At 38.0% G+C, this 12234-nt stretch overlaps 1 protein-coding gene across 1 annotated transcript in view; it reads left to right on the forward strand.

Annotated features, from left to right (window-relative positions):
• Positions 1-11634, forward strand: part of LOC103136825 (glutamate receptor ionotropic, kainate 5) — a 134791-nt gene extending 123157 nt beyond the window's left edge. The window contains exons 21-22 of the mRNA XM_016670476.1: positions 10463-10629; positions 11204-11634. Coding sequence (XP_016525962.1) covers positions 10463-10629; positions 11204-11320 — 284 coding nt within the window. The 3' untranslated portion in view covers positions 11321-11634. The remainder of the gene's footprint in view (positions 1-10462; positions 10630-11203) is intronic.
• The last annotated feature ends 600 nt before the right edge of the window (positions 11635-12234 follow it).

Genomic DNA, 12234 nt, shown 5'->3' on the forward strand with positions numbered 1-12234 from the left:
TCCCATTCTTAATGCAAATGTTATAATGACATTATTGGCTCACCCTTTGCAGCAACAACATCTACGACTTTTCTGGGAAATTTTCCACAAAATTCAAGAATGTATTTCTGAGGATTTCTGACTATAGAAAGCCTTTCTGAGGTCAGACCCTTTTGCTCTGTATGAATGCCTGACTGTCTTTTTGTAGTGATTCTCAGCCATGTTGGAACAGGAACAATAGATCCCTAAACTGTTCCCAGAAGGTTTTTGAGGTTGAAGTTGTCTAAAGTTTCTGGGTTTGCTGAAGAAGTCAGAGTTACTGGAACTGGAACTGACGGGCAGGCAGAGCTCAGCTGCTGAAAAACTGATCCTTACAAAACTCTTTATGAGCTTAATCATTATAATACACGTAGTGTAAGTGAAGATGAATATCAATATGTGACTTCATAAAGTTTTGTGTAATGTCACCGAAGATTTACTCATAAAAGTTATTTCACAATAAAAGGTGCTGGTTCAACCTCCTCAGGTTTAAGTGTAATTTTTCTAGCACAATGCAACACTTACACATACATTCTGTATTCATGCACACCATAAATCACTAATTTGAGTGTGGGGACTTCAACTACATGTTTTTGTTCTATGCATGCTGACCAATAAATGAGAGTATTGTTTTGCAAACAAAACCAAGAAACAAAAAGTTGGTGTAACTTTAACTAATTCCAGTTTTTAAAGTAAATGAAAAATGCTTCTTCTTTTTTTTAATAATTTAGTTTTTGTATAGTAAAAGGCTAGGAAGATAATATTAGCGGAGACATATGCTCAGGTGCTGACGCCTGCAGAAATGGCACTCTTGGCTTTGGAACTGTACTTTCAAAACAGGGTTACCTTAATGAGAGTGATGGGTGGTGCTGTTTTATATTCAGTGCAATGACTTTCCAAACAGCTGTCATTGTCTTTCTCATATGCAAAGGAAATCTGTCTGTGTGGCTGGAAGGGTGCACAAAAGCATGAGCGAGGGGGGAGAAAACGCTGCCTGTGCTGAAACTTTGTGTTTTAAACAAAAGAAACCACAGCACAGAAAATGTAAGTGGTTTTAAAAAAACTTTTCAAATCCTTGCTATACCAGAGAAAGGCCCTTGCCAAGAAAAGGTAATTTCCCAGCTCAACAATCTGATTTTCTCCTGTATGTATGTAGATCAGATGAGAGAAGACCTGCAGTAACCTGATCTCTCCTGGTTTTCTTTCCCCTTCAAGGTGGGCGTTCACGCTCATCATCATCTCCTCCTACACGGCCAACTTGGCAGCCTTCCTGACCGTTCAGAGGATGGAGGTTCCCATCGAGTCTCCAGATGATTTGGCTGACCAGACCAACATCGAGTACGGCACCATTCATGGAGGAAGCACCATGACTTTCTTCATGGTAAAAACCGTCCTTCTGCTGCTAGTTTGTAGTATGTTTGTATTAGAGATGCACAGAATAGGTTTGATTTCTTCAAGGTCTGATTTACAGATTTGTTTTTTTTTTCTTTCCAAGGATTAAAATGCAGAGTAATTTGTGCAAATTTTGTTATAATGTGACAATGACAAATGAAAATGTACAACAGAATGGAAGCTGTAGTTTTGAATCAAACAGAGAAGAGGAATTATGGTCTTATGATTATTTTATGCTTCAGAGCTTTCTTTTACAAACTGTTTTTGAGTTTTTACTAAACTTGAAATAAAGTTCATATGCATGATCATGTTTTTCTTTTCGTTTTGTTTTTAGTGGATTTTACAGATTCATGGTGTTGCTTTATTGCATTTTCTAAAGTGTTTGTATGTAGCTTGTATCCTGCTAGTAGGCTGAATGTTTGTTGTGACATTTCCTCTGAGTTTGTGTGTGCTCTTCTTTATGGCGGCTTGTATTAGGTGGGTGACTGCCTGTGTTTGCTTTATGAGAGCGCTCCAGGCATCTGAGTTGACATCTGTGCTTGTCGTGGTGTGTGTGTGTGTGTGTGTGTGTGATTTTCTCTCTCTCTGATGTTGGTTTGTTAGCCTTTGGGAACGTGTGCAGGTGAGAGTTTAAAAAATATATTTATGTGCATTTAAAGGAAGTGACTACATGACAAGTGGTGTTTGTTTTTCCCTTTCTGTCCCGACTATAGATGGAATGGAGTGTTTTGTGTTTGTCTTCATAAGCCGGTTTCATTGTTACGCCCCATTACCGCACTCGGTGCCTGATCCACAGAAACATACAAAGCCTACACGCATTATTACCTTCTCCAGTCTCTTCCTGTTTTCTCACATGTTCAGTTTAAAATACATACTGCAAACATAAACTATCTGCCACAAAAAACACAAAATGCTAAAAAATGTTAATAATTGCAACTTTTAGATGGTAAACCACCGTGGATTAGTGCTTGATTGCAAACATACTTTAAGTCTTACATCCAGAGACTAAAATGGCTTATGGGTTGATATTTTGTGATTTTTTATTTTTATTTTTTCCAACAATTTAATCTTATTAAGCCTCCGTAAAGGACAATTCTGGGCGAACATCTACACTTCTTCAAGATAAAACTAAAGCACTCGTCTCCCCTCCTTACCAGACTTTTCAGTTTAGTTTGATGGCCAGATCTTCACAGGTCTGCAGTGATGTGATACTCTTTTTATTTTTAGATGGCTTCAATTATGTTTTAAACCAGAAAATAAACGCACACAAAGTGCCTGTCATTTGTGTAAGCTCATTTTCCTTTTTGAGCCCACATTAAGCCACGTAGTCATGCAGAAAAGAACAGATATTTTTACAAATGAAAACTCTACTGTAGAGTCGTCCGTACTGACGACAAGCGAACAATATGACAGTAAAACCAAAATGCTCCAATATCCCAAAGCTTGCATTAAACTTCTCTACAATTCATCCAACTCATATCTTATTTCTAAACTATTTTCAAAACTGTGCATCACTTTATAGCTCTGCACTTCTTTATGTTTGACAGATTCTTAATGAAGTACAATGAAGCTTCCAGTTCTTATATGACATGTTCAAAAACAGATAGGGAATTAATACTTTCCAATTTTCTTTATCATAGTGTTAAGTTGAAGTTTGTCATGAAAGCTTTTCAAAAGTTGCAAAACTCCAAGACTTTTTACTAGATGAACACAAAACAAATCAAACTTTTTCCCAAGAAAATTTCTAATTTGCATTCTCACCCCAGTCAACACTGAGGTGCCTAAATGGAGCTTCATCAGTGAGGCAAGACAGACCATAATAGTTGTTGCTTCTGTTTCCAAGTCTTATTAACAGCATAACAAGAAATAACTCACTGCAAGGGTAATGCTATGTTTATATCGTTTATCACGATAAAGCACTAAAATGAATGTCTGGGCTTTATAATTGCATTGCGATGAACCATCACAGTGAAAGCAATGGCATTCATAACTGCTTAGTAGTGTGAAACTTTTGCAAGGTTGTTTTATCGCTGGAGTCGCCCACAGCTTTAACCTCCAGTAAACAGTTGCAGCCGAGATGTCAGGTTTATTGACCTAACATTTAAAATGGCTTAAAAATACTGTCAGAATAATCTTTGTTTCATGGTAAACCCACCAGATGGCAATTTTAGCAACAGAGCCAAGCAGTGTAAAAGCAGCACAGCTGCAGAACAAGTGATGTGATTGGTTATAATTCAGCAGTGCAACAGAACCACGGCTAAGTTGGCAACCAGCCTGTATGTCGTGTTTTCTCAGAACCCTCCGAGTGAAATCCAATCCAGTATTTACCCCTGTTTCCTCTGATTGACTTGTCTGGGGTTTGTTTTATTTGCATTTGTCTTGATGGCTGAATTCAGATGGTGTGTGAACCCTTTTATTCTCCACATACATTGTTGTTTTCAGACTCCACTGAAGTGGAGTCTGAAACACACTTTACAGCGTGTGTTTGCGTTTATTTGCTGACATGCTACTATCGAAGCAAAATGTCTGGGTGTTGCAGACAACAAACCAGCTGAAAACATGTGTTTCTGGTTCAGTTTGTGGTGTCGTCCAACTGAGCTAGAACCAAAATGTTCCTTATATTTCCTCCTTTTTTCTTGCTTGCCTTATATATTTTATTCAGGTTAACATTATTGAATATTCTTACTTTTCCATTTTTCTCCAGGAAGCATATATCTTATTTTATGTTCATCCTTTTTGCATTCATAGACATTTTAATTGATATTTTAGATAATTCTTCCCACTGCCGTTGTCCCATTTCTGTGCAGAACTCGCGGTACCAGACGTACCAGCGGATGTGGAACTACATGAACTCCAAACTGCCCAGCGTTTTTGTGAAAAGCACAGAGGAGGGCATCGCCCGTGTTCTCAACTCCAAGTACGCCTTCCTGATGGAAAGCACCATGAACGAGTATCACCGCGGCCTCAACTGCAACCTCACACAGATAGGAGGACTGCTGGACACCAAGGGCTACGGCATCGGCATGCCGCTAGGTAAGCATGGAGGAAAAACCGCTTTTGTAACAAAGCAAACAGAGGTCCATCATGTAAACAGTAGAGCTACAACTGAACAAATTTCAGTCATTGTTCAGGCACGTAAGGGTTTTAAAAAATGTTATAGAAGTTTAAAATCAAACAGAAGAAGATATATTTCTTTGTATGTCATTTGAGTAGATATAAATGGATAAATATTTATTTCTGTCCTCTACTTTTTCTTCATAATGTTCTTTTCTTCCCATTTGCTTTTTTATTTTATTGTCTTTCTGTTCAATGTTTTGCTATTTTACCTCCTCCTCTTTAGTTGTACTTAAGTGATGTTCTCTGCCTTGGTGAGTTTGTGTCTGGAACAATTTGACTGAAAGATAAATATTGCTGCAGCAGAATCGTCGCTCCTGCTATGTCAACATTACAGGTTGCTGCGTGTGGTTAAGGTGAGACTAGGGAGGAGTTTATGAGCTCCTACAGCCGCTGTTGATGTAACAAGCATTTCATCCTGGAACTTGATTCCTCAAAGTATAAATAAAATGGAAAAACAGAAACAAACTGTGGTGAGAGTAGAGATGAGCAAATGTGAGAGGAAAATGTGCAGGAATGTTAGAAATAATTGTATAAACTCAACAAAATAAAAATGCAAATAACAGAACAAATTAGCAATGTTTATCTTACACTGCACTGATTTTTTCTGGATATGGGTTTGATATCTATTAATTTATAGATCAACATTTACTTTATGTATTACAGCATGCAATAAATGAATTAATTAAAGAACCCACTTATGGATTTTTTTTATTTACAGAAAACTTAACTACTGGCAATTCCTATGAATTAAAAGTAGCAGAAACATGTTTTACTTTATAATTATTGATTAGACTTTTAAGATACTTTTCTTTAGTAATCCAGTTTTTCTTTTTTTCTTTCTTTTTTTTTTTTGCTTTCCTGAGAGTTTAGTACGACATGAAGCCTATTTCTATTAGTCACTCTCTAAATAGGAAAGACAAGAGAACATACCAGGTAACTTAAATCTCCAAAATGTACTTTTTTGGAGATTGCAGTAAAGATAATTTAACATTAAAAGTCTACATTAATATTTGAAGGCATTCGTATATATCTGTATGTGTAGCATACACGAAATAAACAAATAGCATATGATCCATATCAATGTTACTGTATAAGTGAAAAAACAATTAACATTTGTAATCTGTTACATGGTTTAGACTGAAAAAATGTTTCTGCAGGAAGCTACCCTGCAACTCAGAGGGGATGGAAAAAAACACTAAACTATAATATGAGGTCTATAAAAAAGCACTTTAGAATGACAGGTTTTCTTATCCTTATTATACTGAAATTTGTGTTCAATGGCTCCAGTAAGAATCATAATCTTTGTCTCCCATAATAGGCAGATTTAGCTTCTTATTACATTCAGTAGATCGGATTTCATATCCTAATGTCAATATGCTTTCAGAAATAAAACGGTGGAATATAAAACATCAATAACTTAAAAACTATCTGAAAGGAAACAAACAGATCAAGACGTGTTTGTGAATTAATGAGTGTGTGAGCCTCTTAAAGATTTTTCAAAAAGAAGCATAAACATCGTCAATAAGGATTAAGTGGTTTTTCAGGCTTCAAAGGCTACAATCGGCTTTTGTATTTTTTCCCTCTACTGACACGTCTGGAGCTTAAAGGTCACAGCCGATACAGCCGTTATGTCTCTGATTAGACCGGTGACACGTCAATAAATTATTGAAATTATTGGTCAATTTAATACCACATAACCTTGAAACTCTGTGCTTCGTAACCCTGCAGAGTTTTGCTGTATCTGTATGGAGATTGGAGACAATTAGCACTGTGCTGCATTATTTAACTAAAAACTTTGAAGTTGTAAAAATCATTTTATTTTAGGAATTTACTGTAGGCTTTTAAATTTAAAGTAAACGTAGACAAAAGGAAATATTTATTTTAGAATGTAGTGAAATGGTTTGTTTATTATCTTGGGCACATGAATAACATTTTTCCCTTGAATAATTTGACTAAGTAATTTTTGTTCAGGATGTGTTGGGTATGAAAAGTAGCAGTTTGCTACTGGTTTTCATAAAATGAAATGTGGTTGTCTTATCTATCTACCTGTCTCTTCTATATATTTCAGTTTGGTCGAGGTTTAAAATCTGCTTTTTGAAGAACTGACTAGCGAACACCTGGACTAGTAGTGGAATTAATATGCAAGTTATATAATTAAAATGAAATCTTCACAAAACAATCTCCAAACAAAAGAAAGTACACGTAAGGTTTGATCATTTTGTGATCATCTATACCTATAATTCAATACATAAACGAGGAAAAACATCCGGGTTGTTATCAAGTACATCAGCATACAAATTAAAGAAGTGAACTAATTTAAAGCCTACCTCCAGTCTTTGTTTTAAATGTCTTTTTTCCGCCTGTTTTCTCTGTATTTCTTCATTAAACTCCTTCATTTGTTAATTCTTATTTGGCTTCAGATATGAAAGGTTGAAGCTTATAGTGCCAAACAGAGTCGAGACCCCAGGAAACCTAATCACAGGCTGTCTGTCACAGTCGCAGAGCTCTTTTATAAGGTGGTAAAATTGCTCGAGAACAGAACAATGACACTACAGACGGGAAGGAATAGAAAACTGCGAATGTGAATACAGAAAGAAAATGAACATATAATGAACTGGGTTAATCACAGGCACTTTAAAAGTTAGGGCATGTGCTGAAACCTTTTTTTTTTTAACCTGGATTTGAATCTGGTTGTTCATTCTGCAGTCTTATTCACCCCCCTTCAAATAAAGTGTTACCATATAAATGACATTCTGTGCAACCACATTCTTAATATTATTCCACCAAAAAGATTTTAGGTTTTATGGCTCTGATTACAGGTTAAAAGGTTCCTGAGATAATCGGCCTTTATGTACATCACAGAAAACTGACGTTTTAACAGGGATGTGTAAACTTTTTAGACCTACTGCAATAGTGAATAAGATGATAAATGCAGCAGGACGGATCCTCAGAGTTTCAATGCCAGCTCCGCAGGGACGTCTTTTGTTTTGTTCAATTCCACGGTGACGTTCTCTGTGACATACCTCAGTGTTGCATTTCCTTAGAGAAGTTATGAACTGTTGCTGTCTTGAATCAGCCAAGGGACTCAGTCATTATTCCAGGAGCTATTTACAGTTGAGGGTAAAGTAGGTCACCTATAGCCCCAGTGAACTCTCTGAGAAACGGAGTGAGGAACGATCTGCAGAACCGGTGAACAGCTGCAGAGGAAGTGGCACAGTGACTGAACATTTCCAAGAAAGGGCACAGTGTTGCAAAACGTGCCCGACAGGGATTAATCTCACATCTCGCAGTGTAAACTTTACCAACAAAGCGAAAGAGGAGCGGGATTAAAAAGCCATTGCCTGCAAGAAAAGCTGAAACATTTGCTTGAGATCAGATATGCTAAACAGACACGTGTACTTTTGGCTGATTTGTGTGATTAGATCTTAGGAAAAAAAAAAGGCTTGTGTTGATTTAGTTTTTATCTATGGGATTAGAAAGTATTTGAAGTGGAAGTAATGAAAAGGAAGTTAATTGCTTTTCAACTCGTGCCTGGGTCTATTAAAGCCTTTTTCACTGTTTAGCCCATGGTGGTTGTGTCACCGATTCATCGGTCTGTTTTAATGAAGGGCCCAGTCTTGGCTGGACTTTCTGCTATGGATCAGGGGAGAGAAGAGAGGGATATGAAACAGAACGAAAGAAAGGAAGGAGAAGCATTTATATTTTTCTGAAGGAAACGGTGGACAGGAAGTTTTAGCGTAGGACTGTAAAGGCTTGATGGGATCTTTGTTGTTGTCTAAAAGTGTTAAAGGGAATAATAAATAAAGCAGCGATCCTGCTTAGTTTTATTGATTATGTGGAGCATTCACTGACAGAAGACGATGCTTGAGCAAATAATCCAAAGTAACGTCACAACTCTGCGTTTAGTTTTTTGCTTTAAAGAAGGTCGAATTCAAACGTTGAATTCTGTTTGTTTTCCTTTCTAAGCAGTTTTGACTTTGCTCATCCAAACGATACTCACCGTTAATCTGCTGAAACAGCTGGCAGCTTTTTCATAAAGAGATTTATCTGCTCCTTACAGTCAACTTTCATGTATTTATGGCTTAATACTCGCATTTTTTAGTACATTTACCCTTTAAATCTCCCCACTCTGCTCTTGTGGATGCATCTCATAACACTCTTTGATTTCTACTTGAGCTGCAGCTGTACCACTGTCTCTGCCTCTGGATTTAATCTTGTTGTTTATCTCTCTAATCTTCTCTGTCTACTTACCACAAGATCACTTGTATCCACTTCAAAGCTGGATGCAGCTATGCTCTGTCTTTTACTCCTAAGTCTGCTATCATTTCATGTTTTTTTTTTTTCTCTCCTTTACCAAAATAGCCCCTGATCCTTGTGCTGCACCTTTCCAGTGCTGGCTCTTATCTTGCCTCTTTGTCTTCTGCCAGGATCTCCATTCAGAGAAGAGATCACGCAGGCCATCCTCCAGCTGCATGAGAATAACAGGCTGGAGATTCTGAAGAGGGGGTGGTGGGACGGAGGCCAGTGTCCCAAAGAGGAGGACCACCGTGCCAAGGGTGAGCTGCCTTTCTTCTCTGCTGCCTCATCCTCTCTAATGTCCCCACTAATGGCTTCCTCACTCTCTGCTAGACTGCAGCTAATGGCTGATGTCTGTCCTGATGTCGCTGTAAAGGGACAGCAAACTAATCTAAACTGTTTGTCTCAGGTAGGGTGTAAGAGTTTGTGTAAAAAGCCCCAGTGTAAAAAGAGTTTATCTCTTAAACGCGTCCGTTTGGCAAAAATAGGATACAAGTATCTGCTCACATAAAAGCTTTTACATAAAGTTGAGACAAGTAAGACTTGCCGACATATCTTGTAGGAACAGTGCTGATGAGTGAAGCTGCAGGGGCTCGGAAATCTAGAGTTTCGATGCCAAGTGTGGGTCAAGCTCCAAAAATACGATTGCACATGTTGTGTAACGCGAGATGACAGCATTTTCTGTCAGACTCATTCCCCCTCCTGCAGATTGTCTGTTATTATGTGTAGAGGTTATAAAAGCAGAAACAGCAGATTATGAAACTGTTCTCATTTTATGACAGTAATTGTATAATCTGTTAAAAACAAAAAACTTTCTTTCATAAATCAGTTTGCGAAATATTCTTAAGGTATGGCTATGAGTGAAAAGCTTGGAAATGCACCAATCGGACCCTTTGAGAAAATCAAACAGTGAATCTCTTAACTATAAGTAATAATATAAGTAATAATAAAATAGATTTGAGGAGTTTTTGTTAACCAAAGGGTCACATCAGTCTGTCGTATTTTGTAAGAGTGTTTTGGGTCGGAAGCAGAACCAAATAAATCTAAAAAAAGCTTTGAATGCATGTTCTTCAAGAAATACAGCAAATGAAGTTAAATTGTACATTGGATTTGAGCATTTTATGACTCCTCAGCATAATTCATAAAAAAACATGTTACTGTTTTTCAATTTTAAATAAAATGTGAATTATGACTCTAATTTTGCTGTGTTGAAAGCAAAGGTTAGTCCAGATTCGTCCTTGAACACAACAGAGCAAGTGCTGCTGTTGTCTTTTATACTGAAAGCAAAAAGCTTGGCGGTGACCCTGACTATCAATTCATTGAGTTTTCATTTTGTGTCTTAAAACCATTTTATTGATAATGATTTCATTAAAATGTTGAATTTAAGGAACAAAATGATTAAATAAGCAACTAAGATGTGAAACCTTTTCTTTTAGTCCAGTGTTTATAGATTTGAAAACTAAATAAGTGTTTATTTATGCAGACTGATATTAGTGAGTTGGAGAAAAGTAGCTCTCTGGAATAAACGAAGCTCACCGCTGCAGACTCGAGTGGGAAAAAACCTCAGTAACAAACACAATTGCTCTAAAAGAAAAGGAATTAAACCTGAAGACGATGCGTTTCCTGTGGCCCGCTGCAGGTCTGGGCATGGAAAACATTGGGGGCATCTTCGTGGTGCTGATCTGCGGCCTCATCATCGCCGTGTTTGTGGCTATTATGGAGTTTGTGTGGTCGACGCGCCGCTCGGCAGAGACTGATGAGGTATGCCCCCATACCTGCCCTCGCCGACCCCACAGACACACCCCAGTAGGTTCCCATGGCATCCTGCCAGCCTTTTTGATTATGTTTCCTGTTTGCGTGTGTATGTGTGTGTGTGTGTGTGTGTGTCTTGTGGTGTCGTGTCGTGTGCAAGAAGTGGCCAGATTTTATATTTCCGGTTCTGTTTTTATTTGTTCGTCTTCGTGTGTGCTCTCTAACATTTCAGTGTTATGAGCCGATATTATGAAAGGAATGTACAAGTGTGCAACTCTGGACTGAAAAGAATACAAGCAGAACAAAATATGCAGCATGGTCTTGCCTGTGTTTGTGTCAATGTGCCCTGTGAGTGTTTGGTGTTTAACAATGTGGCAGCAAGTGTTTGTGAGCTAAATCTAATAAATCGGATAAGCAATATTGAGAAATGCCAATATTTGCTTGCTTAAACAAGTAGAGTGATCTTTTTTTCCCCTGGCATTAAATGTCATGATGTATCTTCTTTTACATGCCTCACATGTACGCTGGTATTCTTCGTTTCCATTATTGGATTACTTCTCACCCATCCCACTGTGCGTCTTCTTCTATCTCTCTGAAACACGCGCACCCCCTCTCATCCGGCCATCAGTGTCTGTTCTCCAAGAACGAGTACTGTTTCTGTTTATGTGAGCACATGACCTTTTCATATTTTTTGGAAAACAGTAATTGTCCGTGGTGTGTACAGGTGCATCGCAGTAATTTATGACGGTCCAAACAAGTGGAATAATTTTAAAGCCTATTTCATTATTTCAACTCAAAAAGTGAAACTCTTATAGCTCAGAAATTCTCCGTACACAAAGAGACGTCAAGAAATTACGACGTTAACTTTGATAATTGCTTTTCATTTTATGATAATATGAAAGTTTCTCTACCAAATGTCCAATCCGCAAGAGCTACTATCCTGCAGCTTTTAGATGCATCTCTTCTCCAACCACATGAATGAAAAATGATTACCAGGCCTCTGCAGCCCTGAATGACATCCTGATGAGTGAATTCAGGCATTTTAATCACATAAAGCAATAAAAAAAGCTATGATACTGAAATGTGCTCAATCTGCATTGTTGGGTCTGATGACTATTCTGATTATCACTCCATAGATTCTCTATGGGGTTTTGATTATTCTGGTTTTCTGGCCAATCCGGTCCACTGTAACCATGGTATTTAATGAGATGTAGGTTGTGACGCCAGATCCACCAGTCGGTTTCCCTCCGCTGTGTGAAGAAAACAAATCTAATCCAAAAAGTTGCTGTGCAAATGAAAACAGACTAAAATTTATTGAGACATCAAGTGTTCATTATTTTCCAGCTGAATAAACAAAAACCTAGAGATCAGTGATGGAAAACTCTTTGGGACTTTCAAATAGTGTTTGCGTGCACCATCTGCTTTTTTCTTCAGGCATATTTTTATTTATTTACTTTCATATTTTGGTGTAATTATGAGGTAGTCCCACACAAAGCACCTGTGGTGTAACATCTTTAAGTGCAAAGCTTCCCGCCACCTTCTGCTGCACGGTGGAGCTGCCCCCCGATCAGAGCTGCCCCCTCGATCAGAGCTGCCCCCCGATCAGAGCTGCCCCCCGATCAGAGCTGCCCCCCGATCAGAGCTGCCCCCCGATCAGAG

This window comes from Poecilia formosa, unplaced genomic scaffold (assembly GCF_000485575.1).
Source record: "Poecilia formosa unplaced genomic scaffold, Poecilia_formosa-5.1.2 Scaffold34, whole genome shotgun sequence".
Lineage (NCBI taxonomy): Eukaryota > Metazoa > Chordata > Actinopteri > Cyprinodontiformes > Poeciliidae > Poecilia > Poecilia formosa.